The 17,180-nt window shown below is 39.6% G+C and overlaps 1 protein-coding gene across 1 annotated transcript in view; it reads right to left on the reverse strand.

Moving 5' to 3' along the window:
- Nucleotides 1–17,180, reverse strand: part of LOC126272079 (insulin receptor) — a 595,694-nt gene that overhangs the window by 37,509 nt on the left and 541,005 nt on the right. The window contains exons 12-15 of the mRNA XM_049974641.1: nucleotides 14,180–14,350; nucleotides 9,950–10,154; nucleotides 6,916–7,094; nucleotides 6,637–6,813 (exon numbers count right to left, since the gene is read on the reverse strand). Of these exons, the coding sequence (XP_049830598.1) occupies nucleotides 6,637–6,813; nucleotides 6,916–7,094; nucleotides 9,950–10,154; nucleotides 14,180–14,350 (732 nt within the window). The remainder of the gene's footprint in view (nucleotides 1–6,636; nucleotides 6,814–6,915; nucleotides 7,095–9,949; nucleotides 10,155–14,179; nucleotides 14,351–17,180) is intronic.

The raw sequence follows: 17,180 nt of genomic DNA on the forward strand, positions 1-17,180 counted from the left end.
CAATCAAGAACTCCAGGCCACCGACCAATGATGACTTCCAGGACAATGTTATAAGCAGTGGCCACCTGGACACCAGTCACTACTTCTACTTGTAGTTCCGTGCTTCTAGTGAGGGTTTCTGTGTTGCTAGTTGGTGCCTAAAATTACTTCAAGTTGTTGATAGTTAGCTCTATCGACAAATATTTTGTGTATACAGATGCACACCCAGACCTCTGCTTATTGCTAACCAAGGCCGTAAAAAGTTATCAGCAGTGTAAAAGTTCTTTGGAATAAGGTGAGCACAGTCATTAAAACAAGGGCATAATAGTTGCTGATATGCAACCCAATATATTTAGACTGGAGAAAAATAAATATATGGTATACTTGAGTAAAAGAAGGGAACAGTTGACAGAACACATTCTGAGTCATCAAGGAGGTGTCAATTTGGTAATAGAAGGAAGAGCTGCAAATAAAAATTGTATAGGAATACATAGGCTTGAATATACACACTTCAAAAAAAGTTTGTACATCACCCTGGTTCCCAGAACTCCTGAAGATAGACAATGACTGGATATTTTATCACAGACATGGTCCCTCTGACTGTTCAGAGACATCACTAAACCCACCCAAAGATGTAAAAAACCATGAATGAGCAGTGCCTACTACACGAAGGGAGTCCAACAGCCGATCAGTTCCAGTCATTCCACCAGGAAGGAGGCACACAGCTCGTGTTGTCTGTAGTTCAACTGTAAGTACTGTGGTTCGATCGTGTCCACATTGTTACTTTGTGGCACGAAGGGCTCTCAACAAGGGAAGTGTCGAGGCATCTACGAGTGAACCAAAGTGATGTTGTTTGGACATGGAGGAGATACAGGAAGACAGGAACTGTCAATGACATGCCTCGCTCAGGCCGGCCAAGAGCTGTTCTGCAGTGGATGACCACTAACTACGGATTGTGGCTTGTAGGAACCCTGAGAGCAATGCCACCATGTTGAATAATCCTGACATCCACAGGATGTCATGTTATGACTGTGTGCAATAGGCTGCATGATGCGCAACCGACATCCATGGCGAGGTCCATATTTGCAACCATGCAGCGCAGTACAGATGAGCCTGACAAAATGCCGAATGGATGACTCAGAATTGGCATCACGTTCTCTTCACCGATGAGTGTCACATACACCTTCAACCATATAATCATCAGAGACGTGTTTGGAGGCAAACCGATCAGGCTCAATGCCTTAGACACACTGTGCAGCGAGTGCAGCAAGATGGAGGTTCCATGATGTTTTGGTGAGGCATTATGTGTGGCCGACATAACGCCGCTGGTGGCCATGGAAGGCGCCGTAACGGCTGTACAATACGTCAATGCCATCCTCTCACCGATACTGCAACCATATCGGCAGCATATTGGTGAGGCATTTGTCTTCATGGATGACAATTTGTGCCCTCATCGTGTACCTCTGTGAATGACTTTCTTCAGAATAACGACATCGCTCGACTAGTGGCCAGCATGTTCTCCAGACATGAACCATAGCGAATATGTCTGGGATAGATTGAAAAGGGCTGTTTATGGACGACGAGGCCCACTAATCACTCCAATAGAGGGATCTACACCCAATCGCCATTGAGGAGTGGGGCAATCTGCACCGACAGTGGCCTGATGAATGTCTGGATAGTATGACGAGTACAGGCATCCATCAAGGGCAAAAGGGTATTAGAGGTACTGATGTGTACAGCAATCTGGACCACCACCTCAAGAATGCCTCACTGTATGATGGTACAACATGCAACGTGTAGTTTTCATCAGCAATAAAAAGAGCAGAAATGATGTCTATGTTGATCTCTATTCCAATTTTCTGTACAGGTTCCGGAATTCTCAGAACTGAGGTGATGCAAAACTTTTTTTGTTGTGTGTAGTAAGCAGGTTCAAATGGATGTAGATTGCCATGGTTTTGCAAAAATGAAGAGGCTTGTGCAGAACAGATTAGCATGGAGAGCTGAATCAAACCAGTCTTCAGGCTGGAGAACACAATAACACACATGATGTGATGATCCCAACCACTATAGATTATAGGCGAACCTAGACTCATTATCTGTAGAGCAAAAACCTGGGAAGAAACAGATTTGTCAGACAGGAAGTAAGAACTGTAGACAACGAGAATTTATTGGAGAACAGGAAGATATACTTTAATAAATCAGAGAACTCTGAATGATAAAGATTATGTAGACATATGGGAAGTTACTTAGGGATACTTATAAAAAAAATAAAAGATGATACAAGAACTATGAAAAGAAAAGAAAATATCAAATGGAAGAAAGAAAATATTAAAGTGAAGGAAATAGTTTCAAGCAAATGATGATTGGAACATAACAGAATGTAGTGAATTAAGCAAAACTATCTAGGCGATGAGAAGGTAAAATTGTAAAAGAAGCAGCTCTTAACAACATATGTTGAGTAGACACCACATTCCACCAGTTAAGATGTGGCTGACAGCATATTAATTAATAACAGAGAGCAAACTGTGCAAGCATTCCAGGACTACTACTTAATGTTTGTATAGTTTTAGAGATAACTCGCATACTAAATAGCCAGAAACAAAAAACAAAATTCCTCAACTAATCAATCTTTGCTTTTCCTACTATTGTTGATATTCCTGAAATAATGTCAGAGGAGATACATGTAGCCATTCAATATTATGAAGAAAGGAAGGATATCTAGATGTTATGTTTCAGGGAAAACTGTTAAAGCTGAACATAAAGAAATACAAAAGGAACTTCACAAAATTGTTTACATAATGCCTGTGGAAGAAGAAGAACACCCAAATGTGGAACAATGTTATTCTTGTTTTACAACACACACACACACACACACACACACACACACACACACACACACACACACACACATATGCAAGCAAACCTCATGCACACACAACCATGAACTCAGCCTACAGTGAGATACTGTCCCCACACCCTCCATCCAACAGTTTCCACGCCCTCTGTCCTATCATCTCCTCCCCATTCTCATCTTCCACCTTGTTTATTTGCATCCCTCTGCCAATGCAACCATCTGTTTTTTCCTGCTTCTCTCCTGTTTTGTACCTTTTTTTCCCACTTCCCTGCTCCACAACATTCCGTTACTGTGCCTGTTGGCAGTCTAGTTCTTGCACACTTCACGAGTGTTTATCTCTCTCCCCACCCATACACTACTATCCCTTCACCTTCCCCACCCCCTACAGATTGCTGCTTGAATCCCACATGATGTTGCATTCTGTCTGGAGTTGCTGGAGGTGGCAGTCATATGTGTGTGAGGTGTGCTTGCTTGTATGTGTGTGTGAGAATTTTGTGTGTGTGTCCCTCTTTGCTGACGAAGGTTGTGGCCGAAAGCTATATACGAGTCATGCCTGTTGGCAACTTGAAGTGTCTTGTTTATCGTAGCCATGTATCTTTTTCTACCTTGTTGGTATTCTTACCTGGGGTTTCCACTGTTTGAAATTAAAGAATGATGCAATGAGTATAAATCATCACTTTATCTAGGCTTCATAAAGTTTAAGAGATCTTTTTACTCCATTTCAATTAAACCTCTTATTAACTGTCTCCAAGAAGTAAGGCATTTCAATATAATTACAGATATATTCATCAGTGGCAAAGAAATCAGAATAGAGAAACATCCATAAGTGAGAGTGGAATCACACCTCTGATTAATGCTAAAGGAAATTTTCACATCATTAAACTGGAAAAATGAAGAAGAAATATGTTCATGAAACAAATGTGAACCATTTTAATTTTTTGGAAGACACAGTATTGTTAGCCTCTAGTGCAGATAAACTTCAACAATGAATGGTTGCAGCCTATTTTGGAATTTTGAAACTTCCTGAAAATCAATTACAATAAGACTACTGTAATGTACAAATAACGCACTAAAAATAAGATACAAAGTTTCAATGAAGTAATAGAAGCAGCTGATATGTTTTCATACTTAGGATGATGAGCACAATGAGGGAATGAACAAGAAATCAACAGAAGAGAAAAATAATCTGAAGTACTTTTGGCAAACTAAACAGAGCTTTCAGAACAAATTGTCTAATATGAGAAGTTTGAATTCTGTGTGTATTACCAGTTTTTACTTGTGACAGAGCCACATGGACTTTTAATGTGAAATCTATTTAAAGAACAAGGATTATTGAGTGAGCAGTGGAAAGAGGCATCTTGAAAATCACTAGAAGAGACAGGAAAACAAAATTAACCACACTGTGCAGGGGACGACTTCATTATTATTCGGTGTAGTGGACATTTCAACACCATGCAACCAAACAAATGCTGGACTCCAAGGACCATGACAGTGGCCAAATTGAAGACGGACAGATGAGATTAAAGAACACACACACGAACAACATGAATTCATATGTCTGAGAAGACGACCCAGGCCATCTGGATCACCTCCCTCCACCACCAGCTTTTCTGAACAGCTCAGATGGGTGTTATCCTTACAACATATTCTCTACTCCTGGAATTATCTCAGCCTCAACATACAGTACCTACTCTACACAACGGTTTCCAGCCACTTTGTCTTATTGCCTCCTCCTATTCATGCCCCCTCAGTGTATGCCACCCACTGCCAACGCACCCGCCTGTCTTTCTATTCCCTTCCCTGCTCCTCTCCATTTCTGCTCCAGCCTCACTCTCCCCACCACAATGATGCTGGCCGTATGGCCAAGCAGTTCTAGGCGCTTCAGTCTGGAACCGCGCAACTGCTACGTTCACAGGTTCGAATCCTGCCTCGGGCATGGATGTGTGTGATGTCCTTAGGTTAGTTAGGTTTAATTAGTTCTAAGTTCTAGGGGACTGAGGACCTCAGATGTTAAGTCCCATAGTGCTCAGAGCCATTTGAACCAGCCCACCACACCATCCCACCCCACAGCCTCCTGATGCCTGGCAGTCTCTGTACATTCCATCAGACAGCACTCTTCTCTCCCGCCATCCATACCCTGCTATCCCTCCTCCTTCCTTGCCCCCTCCCCCTGCCCCAACCCTCCAGACTGCTGCTATCATTCATTGTGACAGTTGCATTCCGGTCTGAGTTGCTGGAGATGACAGTCACGTGTGTATGAGGTGTGCTAGCTTTTGTGAATGTGTGTGTGTGTGTGTGTGTGTGTGTGTGTGTGTGTGTGTGTGTAGCTAAATGTGTAACATTAGTTTTGTTGTCCCTCTCTGCAACCTGTCAAGAAATCTTTAAGCTGAGTAGCAAGTTATCCTTTTTCTGACATTGTTGATATTCCAAACTGGAGTTTTCATAGTTTGGAGGCAATAAGGCATGCAAAAGTCTGGAGGAGGCCATTATTCAGCAGTGAACTTTACGCAGCTGATGATGACAAATACTATGCAAAAGAGATCACCAAACTTTAAGAAACCTCTGGAAGAGGCACTGAAATGACTCCAGAGCAACTCTTTGATGATTGATGATAATTTTCAATGAACTGTGGGCTCAACTTTCACAATTCAGTACATAAATACAGTTTCTGTATGGGGATTGAGTTCTTATATATGTTTCAGAATGAAATTTTCTATTCTAGTGCAAAATAACTTTAGTAAGCTATCCACAAACATGGAAGACAGTAAGACTACCTACTCTCAGAATGATGAGAAGCACTTATTTTAACAAATATCCACATTCGTACTTGCATGTGTCCATAGGTGGTAGGTAGATAGCAACTGAATAACATAATTGTAAAAGTGAGAGTTGCTATCAAAGTACTGCTTTAACTGACTGATGTGTAAAACATTCATTTACAATCATTTAGGTATCAAAGATTAAATGAAGTGACCTTAATTGAAATTGTATATGCAAAACTGTTATGAATTCTAAGTATATTCAAAATCTAAGTGAAACACTAATGTTGACAGTGTTCATCACAGAAAAGGAACACTGTTAGCAGCCACCAGATTTGAAACAGCTCTAGAAAGATGAAAAAGAAAGTAATCAAAAAATTCACAAATATATTTAAAAACACAGCTGAACCTCACTGTGTTTTTAGACATACGTGTGTCTGAACTCCATTAGAGTTGTCATAAATATTGTTGTTTAAAGTAGCACATACAAGTAGTTTGTAACAGTTCTCTGAGGTTTTATTGGCGTGACTGATTAATGGTGTGATCCCTTTGTTCTACTGAATTGTTGTTTCCACTTTATGGAAAATATTTCAATGACCAACCCTGACGTATTCTCCAGGTGCTGCGAGTCTTGCTGTTATGTGTACTTGCTGCTTGAACTCCAAACACCATTGGGCTTGCATCTCTATTTATAGCCGTGCGTAAAATGAAAACACCTCAACGGAACACCATTAGTTTTATGACAGCTTCTTTATCGTTCTAGAGCATTCTAGTATTTGTTCCATATTCCAAGATATCTCATGTCATGTTTATATCTATTCCATAAAACAAATGTGGGAGTGAGGAAGAGTAAGTTGCAGATGAACATTCAAAATAAAAACATCAACTGAACACAACTGACATATACATTAGGAAAAATGACAACTCTTCTTCTAATCTGAGTGTTACATAAATTTCATCTCCACCAAGCTGAATATATGAATCACTGATTTTCGTCACATACTGAAGTTGAAAAATAAGAAATTCAACTCATTTGGATCTTACCATTTGCATGAGTTCGCACAGTAACAATCTTCTTAGGACTGCAGTTTGTAGTATTCTCAGTTTCATTACCCTCCAACTCTCGGCAAGCTTGTACACCAACAGTATATGCAGCAAAATGTTTAAGATTGTGTACAACCAGAGTATTGACTTGATAAACTTTGTACATAAACTGCCCATCTAGAAGAAAACATACGTACATATATACAAAGCATAGACAACAGCACCTAAGCTAATTTGCAAACTTTCCTATTATTTTATCTGTAAGTAATGTGTACTTACTCTTTGAGCTATTATTGCCATTACTTGGTATCAGCATGGACTGACCAGCCCCAAAGTATTCATTGTCATAATGTAAACTAGGAAATTTTAGGCTATCCTTTTCTTTGATGTCAGAGGTCTGTGAATGGTAAGTCCAATGAGAGACAGACCTTTTTGTTTTAGGAGATGCAGCAGGAAGCCTGCAGAGAGAGAGAGAGAGATAGAATTAAGTATGTATTTAATAAAACATCTGACAACAGAATCTTGATTATCAACTCTTAAAAATCGATAAGTAACTGCAATGTAGTGTTATTTCATTAACACCACTGGAAAAGCATCTTTTTCTCTCTTTTTTGGCGTAGTATGAAAAATACATTTGTTCTTTAACAGTTACCATCATCCTCATCATCTTACTATAGACTTGATCACTACATTGTACCTCAGTCATCTTTCAGCCACCTCACAGTTTTATCCACATAACTCTACAGCATCTTCCTTATATTGTACTGATTTAACATGACACTGTTTTTTTGTTTTGTGCACATTGCCACCGCTGGAGCAGAAGCTGAGCCGAGAAAGAGCTTTGAGTCACTTCATGAACTTAAGACATAAGACATTCGGTTTCAAGTTCAGATGAGGCACTGAGTTTTATGATGATGCAACATAAATTCCAATGTGCACTTTACTCAGAAAGAGAGAGAGAGAGGGAACCAACTTAAATTTGTAACCTACCATGCACTAATTATGGATGTATGAACTCATAAATGAAAAATCCATCAAAAATTTTACAAAACATCCTCAGTAAGGGAATAGGGAAGAGGATGAATATGCTAATCAGGTGATGAGAAATTTAGCTCTTTGTCAATCTTCTTCTCAAACACCTTGACTCCAGATTCTCTTTATGATAAGAGGAAACATAAATGAGAGAAATGGTAAAAATCATAGTTCGGAATATTTAACATGGTTCCAGAGCCCAATGGAATCTCTGAGCACCGGCCGCTGTGGCTGAGCAGTTCTAGATGCTTCCGTCCGGAACTGCACAGCTGCTATGGTCACAGGTTCGAATCCTGCTTCAGGCATGAATGTGTGTGATATCCTTAGGTTAGTTAGGTTTAAGTAGTTCTGTGGCTAGAGGACTGATGACCTCAGATGTTAAGTCCCATAGTGCTTAGAGCCATTTTAACCATATGGACCAATCTCTGAGCAAGGTGGCGTAGAGGTTATAAACCTGAACTCACATTCAGAAGGACTGGCCATCCAGATTTAGGTTTTCTGTGATTTCCCTACATAGCTCCAGGATGGTTCCTTTGAAAAGGATATGGCCAATTTCCTTCATCATCCTTTCATAATCTGAGCTTGTGCTCCATCTCTAATGACATCAATGTCAATGGGACAGTAAACTCTGGTTTCCCTTTCTTACTCTTTCAATGGAATCCTTGGTAGATTATTTAGAGAAATCACAACTGAGTAGCTACAGTAGAGTGTACCATCAGCTTTCAGCTGTGAAGCACAAATGGCTCCAGCAAAAACAACTGACATCTGTTGCGACAACACTGAGGCATTGTCACAGAGGAATAATAGAAACTCACTTTACATTATTGGTTGAGTTAGAGGGGTACAGCTGCTGTGCCGAGCCTACTGCGACTGTCAGGGATCTTTCTTTGCTGACTCTGTTATATCCTCACTTTTAACCGTGATGTACTGTGCAGCCCTCAATCAAAATACTGTGCCTCATAGTTGAAAGAAACAAGAAGGGTAGCAGAAGTGATCAACAAAATTACCATCTAGAAAATCAGCACACAATCTAAGTTCATACATAATGCCAGTTTTATGGTCACATATGAAGAATGAATGACTCCTAATGGATGAAATGCTTCTTTAAAAAAATTTACTTGATACTGACATCAAAAATATCCTGGCACATGAATGTTGAAAAAAGATCTAAAGAAAATTGGCATACAACCAGAAGACACACAAAGCTGACGTCTTCAGAACAGCTGTAGTGACATTAGAATTTGTATAACTGGCATCTAATGGTCAGACAAATGGTCTCACCATAGTTGGAGTCATGAATGATGGCGGGCAACTTGTTTTGTGCAGGTATGCCATGCATTCTCCGAAAGCCAATGAGCATTCAGTAACACTGTGAGCACTCTGCTGTTAATGCAGTGACTAATGCAAGTGATCATAGTGAGTTCTTTAGTGAATTCCTATTCCATTTGTTGTGAGTTGTCCTCGCTGATAGTGGTTGTAGGTGATAAATTCTGCAGAAGCAAGTGAAAGGCACAATCTGCAGGATACATGATTTCTTCGAGCGGAAAGCATGTGCATGGGCATACCACAACTGTCATTTGTAATCATCAATAATGCAATCCCTGTCTATGCACCAACATGCGCGAACCACCATCATTTGTGGATCGGACTACAGGCAACACAGTGAACTGGTGAAAAAGTCTTGGTTCAGTTAATACAACAATAAATGAAAAGTACTTTCGTAATGGTTGCAAACTTTCTCAAAGTCCTTAGACAGCGGACAAACAAACCTATTAAAAAATAATAACAAATAGTGGCACAAATGGCAGCAACCACTATACGGTACAGTTGAGGTACCAAGCAGTCGACTGAGATATAAACAAGACTGTGTTTCCATATGTGTGTGAGATACAGTGTGCCAGTGCTCTTCTATGGGTTTTATTACCACTCAGTACTTCCACTACACACTGACTGGTTATCTTTTCTCTGTCCATTCTCTGTATCTCACCTTTGGTTCTACAGCATTACATAACTTTTTGTTGCCATCTTACTCATTGATAGGACACTAAAGAGTATTTACACAAAATCCATGTACCTGCAGTCACACGACTAAAATTGAAAAAACAAGGACAATCTAATTTCAAAATTTAGCATGACTGACTGATGATAGTTTTTAGGTACCTAGTCAAGTTCATTATTCCATTTTGTACAAACTGGAATCACTAATTCACCTCGAAACAACAGCAACAAGCATAAATTTAGCTGTGAGGTAGCAACAGGAAAGGGTGGTGGGGCTATTTACCTCTTGACATACAGCTGATTTTGCAGTGAATCCTCAAAGTGAATTTGTGCTTGAACTGCAGCTTCTTGCGCTTTGCGTGACATCTTTTCAATATCCTGATCAGAGTCCTTGCAAGTACAACATTCCCCATTCTCATCATCCTCCTTGGACTCTTCTTCTTCCAGTAGTGGTGGATATGTTGTCTTTTTATCCAAGAACACCAGAGCTGTAATGAAAGGCAAACTATTACATTATGAATAAAAACTGGTGCAAGAGACACAAACAGCACATGAGAACTTTGATAAACAGTGTCTGCAGCACTCTGTGAATAGAGGTGTTGTCATCTTGGAATACCTGAGTGTTCACAGCATAATAAAAAGTTTAAGAAGAGGGGACAATACTTTGTCACCAAGAATGCTGAAGAAAACATTGTGGTTTATGTTCATGGTAACCTGAATGAGTGCATCCAAGTCATGACACAAAAAAGACCCCTAAAATGTTACAGAACCACCTCTACCTGGATGTACATTCTCCACAAACTGCAGTTTAAATGCCTCATTGGGCAACAGGAAAAATCACAAAACATTAGACAGCTCTACATGCCTTCGGTCTGCACATAAAGCTGCATTTCTTTAGTGGTTATTCAGCTGCTGGAGACATGCAGCTTTATATGCAGTTTTGAGTAACGGCCTTTTGTGAGAAACCTAAATCCAAAAGTACATTGCAAGCGACTCACTTCACAATGTTTACTCAGAATCTGGTCAAGATAGACCTGCATTCACTGAGAGTAGCAATTCCTGTAGAGTTTGAAGCCAATTGTCATGCCACAGTGTGGTGCTAATGTCTAGTCCATATTGGTGAGGATCTCAATATAAACCAAGTTCCATGGCTGCAAGTGATATGCTATTCCTAGCAGATCAGTGGTACACTATTCCTTGCAGATCTGCAACTACACCTACATATACATGTTTACACTGCAATTCACAATTAAGTGTCTGTCAAAGAGTTCATCGAACCACTTCAAGCTGTTTCTCTACCATGCCATTCTCGAACAGCGCAAGGGGAAAACGAAGATGTACATCTTTCCATGTGAGCTCTGATTTCTCTTATCCTATTATGAAGATCATTCTCCCCTATGCAGGTAGTTGCCAACAAAATATTTTCACATTCTAAGGACAAATTTGGTAACTGAAATTTCTTGAGAAGATACCTGTTGTAGTGAAAAATGCCTTTGTTTTATGACTGCCACACCAATTCATGTACCGTACATGTGATACTTTCTTCAATTTTGTGATAATACAAAACGAGCTGCCCTTCTTTGAATCTTTTCAATGTCCTCTATTTCCCCTATCTGAAGTGGATCCCACACTATGCAGCAATACTCCAGAAGAGGATGGACAAGTGTAGTGTGCGCAGTCCCTTAGTAGATCTTTTGCGTTTTCTAAGTGTTCTGAGAATAAATCACTGTCTTTGGTTTGCTGTCCCCACAAAATTATCTATGTGATCATTCCAATTTAAGTTATCCATAATAGTAAGCCCTAAGTATTTAGTTGAATTTACAGCCTTTGGATTTGCTTAGTTGAATTTACACCCTTTGGATTTGCTTAGTTGAATTTACAGCCTTTGGATTTGCTTGTTTTATCCCGTAATTGAAATTTAGCAGATTCCATTTAGTACTCATGCGAGAAACTTCACACTTTTCATTATTTAGAGTCAACTGCCACTTTTCACACCAAAGAAAGATCTTGTCTAAATCATTTTTCAATTTGTTTCCAACATCTGGTGATTTTAAAGATAGTAAATGATAGCATCATCTGCAAACAATCTATTAGGACTGCTCCAATTGTCTCCTAAATCGTTTATGTAGATCAGGAATAGCAGAAGGCCTCTAACACTTCACCGGGGAAGGCAGCTATTACTTCTGTTTTATGTGATGACTTTTCATTAGTTACTATGAACTGTAACCTTTCTGACAGGAAATCATGAATCCAGTTGTACAACTGAGATGATACTCCACAGTCACACAACTGGGTCAGAAGTCACTTGTGAGCAACAGTGTTAAAAAGTCTTCTGGAAATCTAAAATTATACCCTGTTCATAGCACTCATTACTTTATGAGAATAAAGAGCTAGTTGTGTTTCACAGGATGATATTTTCTGGATCCATATTGGCCGTCTGTCAATAAATTCTCTTTAAGGTAACCCATACAGTACGAACACAGTGTACGTTCCAAAATCCTACTGCAAATCAACATTAGTGATATGGATCTGTGATTCAGCAGATAACTCCTATTTTCTTTCTTCACTATTTCTGTGACTTGTACAACTTTCCAGTCTTTAAGTGTGGATCTTTCAACCACCAAGGAGTTGAATATGATTGCTAAGTATGGGGCTAGTGTATCAGCTTACTAAGAAAGGAACCTGACTAGTATGCAATCTTGCCTGGAGATCTTGCCTTTATTAAGTGTTTTAAGCTGTTTTGCTGCACAGAAGAAATCTACTTCTATAAGCTGTTTTGCTGCACAGAAGAAATCTACTTCTAAGTTATTTATGTTGGAAGTTGTTCCTGATTCAAATTCAGAACTATTTAGTTCATTTTCTTTGATGAAGGAATTTTGGAAAACTGTTTAGTAACTCTGCTTTAGCAGCACTGTCCTCCATATCACCACCACTGTTATTGATCAATGAGAATACCGATTGTGTCTTTCCACTGGTGTACTTTACATACAACCAGAATCTTCAGATTTTCTGCCAGATTTCTAGATAGTTCTGTTGTGGAAACTATTGAAAGCATTGGGCAATGAAGTTTGTGCTATATTTCTAGCTTGTGTAAAACTTCACCAATCTTGTTCACTGAAATTTGGCATGTTTTTTCATTTCTTCTGCACCACTATACTGACTTGTTTTGCATGCCATGGGGAATCAGCACCATCTCTTATTAGTTTATATGGTATAGATCTTTCAATTGCCACTGATACTATTTCTCTGAATTTAAACCACATCTGGTTTATACTTATATAGTCAGATTGGAAGGAGTGCATACCAGCTCTTCAGAAGGCATCAAGAGAATTTTTATTTGCTCTTTTAAATAGATGTACTTTGTGTTTATTTTTGGTGTTACGGTATTTAGTCTCACTACACCAACCTTATGGTCGCTAATCCCTGAAAACATCATGATGCTCCCTACTTGCTCAGGATTATTTGTAGCAAAGAAGTCAAGTATATTTTCAACACCATTTATTCTTTGAGTGTATCGATGATGTTTCATTGAACAGTTCGCACCTTGTCACTTGTTGGTGGCCCAGTATTGAAATCTGCACAATTTGCCAAAGGGTTGCACTTCCGTCACACTAAACAATTCTCTTTCATCAGCATTGGTTCCATTCTTGCACCATCTCTTTCTGGCCACAGCGATGTCAGAGATTTGATGTTTTAGCGGATTCCCAATGTTCATGGTACACTTGTCAAATGGTCATATGGGAAAATCCCCACCTCATTGCTACCTCGAAGATGCTGTGTCCCATCATCCATACGCCATCTGTACTACCACATTAATACTCACTTAAATCTTGATAACCTGCCATTGTAGCAGCAGTAACCAATCTAATAACTGCACCAGACACTTCTTGTCTTATATAGGCATTGCCAACCACAGCCCTGTATTCTGCCTGATTACATATCTCTGTATTTGAATAAGCATGCCTATACCAGTTTCTTTGGTGCTTCAGTGTATATACATTCCACAGCAAATACTTAACACAGTTACACACTAGAATAAAATATAATAATTACTACCTGCTTCTGTTCTTAGAAAATATCAACAGAGTGCTACAGAAAAAAGGAAAAATTGCATTCTGCCTAGCATTGCTGGACAAAGTGGTGTTGAGCATACCTGTTACCTCATTTTATCAGAATAATTTTTATTATACCCAATCTCCTGACATGCTTGTGCCATTTATAATTTTTAAATGTTTTCAACTAGAGTCCCTCTAAAATTCTATTGAATATTTGAGCAGTGTCTTCATATTTCAATGATGTCAGTCATTTTATAGTAACAGTGTATGCAAAGTCAGTTACAATTCAAACTATTAGCAACTTTGTTAGCTTTGTGACTGCAGATGTGGCATTTCACTAAATTGTTTTGGTGATGGTTACAACTATTAAGAAAAGCATAAATACACAACCAGTAGATTTTAAAATACTGTGTTATTCTCTCGATTACAGTGTTTTACTCTATGCACATAACACTTACGTTCCATGCAATAATTTCTCCGTTCAAGATTGTCTGGATCATCTTGTGCCCAGCCTCCAGTAATGACGTAGTGAGTAACATTGCCATTGGGTTGTAAGGGAGGCTTCCATTCAATCACAATATCTGAGCTGCTGTTAGGGAAAGCACGGACAACCTGTGGAGGAGTTGGCACTGAAACACAAAACAATTTCATGAATCGACTCTGCACATCCTCCCAGTGTTAATTTTTTTAATATTTGTATTTACATGATGAACTACCACAATGTTCAATACTTTGCTGGTACCCTTCTGAGCACAAAACTAATGTTGAACAAAGTGAGAAATAACACTGAGGAAAAGACATTTTTAAATGCTTAACACCAAAACTGTTATTTAACTACTGGCTGACAAGTTTCACGCTTTGCTCATTTTCACAAGCTACTTATTTGTATTTAGGATATGTTTTGTGTGGATGATTCTACTTATGACATCACTTAAACGTATCTCAGTTCTTCATATCTGTGGCTTGGTGTGATCGACGTGGCTATGACTAGTCAGCTAGTAAGTTACTAGCAGCTTTGATGTTAAACATTTAAACACGTCTTTTCTTCAGTATTTGAGAGCTGCGAGATATGACATACTGAAAATGTTTATAAGAGAGATAACAGTTACAACAACCTACAAAAGTTGGTTTTCATAGGTACTGATCTCTGTAAATTTACATCTTGACATGTTCACATTTCTGGAAAGTCTCTTTTATGATACACTCAATGGAATCAAATTAAATGAATTAATCAATGATTCGGTTAATGGATGAAGAGGTAACATGGTCAGCGGTTTAGTAAACAATTCAGTTTCATTCAAACCTTAAACCAAACAGTGGAGACTACAGGTAGGAATATCAACGATGTATGAAAAAAGAGATTGCTACTTACCGTAAACGGGACACATTAAATTGCAGACTGGCAAAATTAAAATTTCATTAACTATTGCCATACCCTGAGACGACGGACATCCTATCCGAGAGTCCTAAAGTAGTGTTCTGTTACCCATCCAACATCCACAACATGTCAGTCCGTCTCCATACCTTTCCCAATCCCAGCCCCTTGCTGTTAAGGATCATACAACTGTAGAAGAGCCAGGTGCAACCCCCACCCACCCAGCACTTACCATTCCAGTCACCATCAAGGGTCAGGTCAGTTGTGAAAACAGCCATGTTATTTACCAGCTCTGCTGCAATCATTGCACAGCTTTTTATATTGGCATGACTACCAACCAGTTGTTCACCAGAATGAATGGCCACCTCCAAACTGTGGCCAAGAGCAAAGTAGACCACCCTGCGACACAACATGTAACTGAACATAACATGCTTGATTTCAATTGCTGCTTTACTACCCAAGCCATCTGGATCCTTCCCTACACCACAAGCTTTTCTCAACTGTGTGGCTGGGAGTTATCCTTACAACACATTCTCAGGTTCCCGTAATTATTCCAGCCTCAACCTATGGTAACATACTGTCCCCATACCCTCCACCCAACAATTTCCACCCCCTCTGTCATATCATCTCCTCCCCATTCTCATTTCACACCATTTTACTTGCAGCCCTTCGCCAATGCATCTGCCTGCCTTTTCCTGCTCCTTTTCTTTTCTGCTCCTTTTTGCCCATCTCTCTGTCCCACAACCTCCTGCACCTGTTGGCATTCTAGCCCCTGCACATTCCACCTGACAGTGTTTGTCTCTCTCCCCACCCTTCCACTACTATCCCTTTCCCTTACCTGCTCCCTCCAGACTGCTGCTTGCAACCCATGTGATAGTTGTGTTCTGGCTCGAGATGCTGGAGTTAGTGGTTGTGTTCGCATGAAACGTGCTTGCTTTTGTGTGTGTGTGTGTGTGTGTGTGTGTGTGTGTGTGTTTGTGTGTGTGTGTTTACTGATGAAGGGTGTGGCTGAAAGCTCTATGTCAGTGTCTTTTTAATTATGCCTGTCTGCAACTTAATGTGTCTCCTTTATGGTAAGTAGCAATCTCTTCCTACACTGTTGATATCATTCAAACTTTACTTACACCTGCCCTAATCACTAACTGGCAAACAATGTAGGCAGTCAAAGCTCACTAACAGAACAATATGCAACAGTTGCTCTGAAATACCAGTGAAGTAGTTTGTACACAGTCTCTGCATGCTATGCCTCTGCCACTACATCCCAAATTAAGTAATAAGGCTGGTTTCTTCTGCAGCAGTTCGCAATGGCCATGTTGCAAGAGCAAAGTGAAAAAGTATTAACTTGACAGAGAGATACTATTGAAATAAATTGTAGTTTGTTTTGGTCACAAATTGTTGCGCAGTGCTTATTCCAAAGGTGCAACTCACTGTTCTTCCAACTGAAACTCAGTACTCCTCCATTTCAGAACAATAAATGCTTCCTTCTGGGAGGAAATATGAATTAGTAGTATGAAGTTCCAAATGAAGAAATTCATTAGTCTGGCATCACACCACGAGGAACCTACCCTGTACACCACGAGGAACCTACCCTGTACGACGACATAGAAGGAACCTACACTGTACGACGATGTAGATACTGCAACAACAGCTGAGGGCATCAAGAGTGCGCAATATAGCACTATGTGATGTGGAATTAGAGATGTATGAAACAGATGAAAGGAGATTAACATTGAGAATGTTCTGGGAAAGAAATGTGCTCCCTTTCATTGACAGTGACTGAAGATTGTGAAATGAATTCTCTGAGAATGCCCGTGCGATGTTAAAACAGACCAACAGGGTCTGTGTGCTGATTTTTTACTGTGGTTCAGGTGTGAATCATCACACTATGAATGAAACAGCAGTTTCAGGCAGTGACAAAGGCAGTGGACCTGCACCAAAAACTCTGAACTTTAATTCACCCTCCAGAAAACTAAGGTAATGGATGTCAAAGCACATCATCTTAAGACATACCATGGGTGACAAAAAAAGGACATCTGATGATACTACACAGTTCTTCTGGACCATTTGAATGAAAGAGAGGAAAT

This window comes from Schistocerca gregaria, chromosome 5 (genome assembly GCF_023897955.1).
Source record: "Schistocerca gregaria isolate iqSchGreg1 chromosome 5, iqSchGreg1.2, whole genome shotgun sequence".
NCBI classification, from domain to species: domain Eukaryota; kingdom Metazoa; phylum Arthropoda; class Insecta; order Orthoptera; family Acrididae; genus Schistocerca; species Schistocerca gregaria.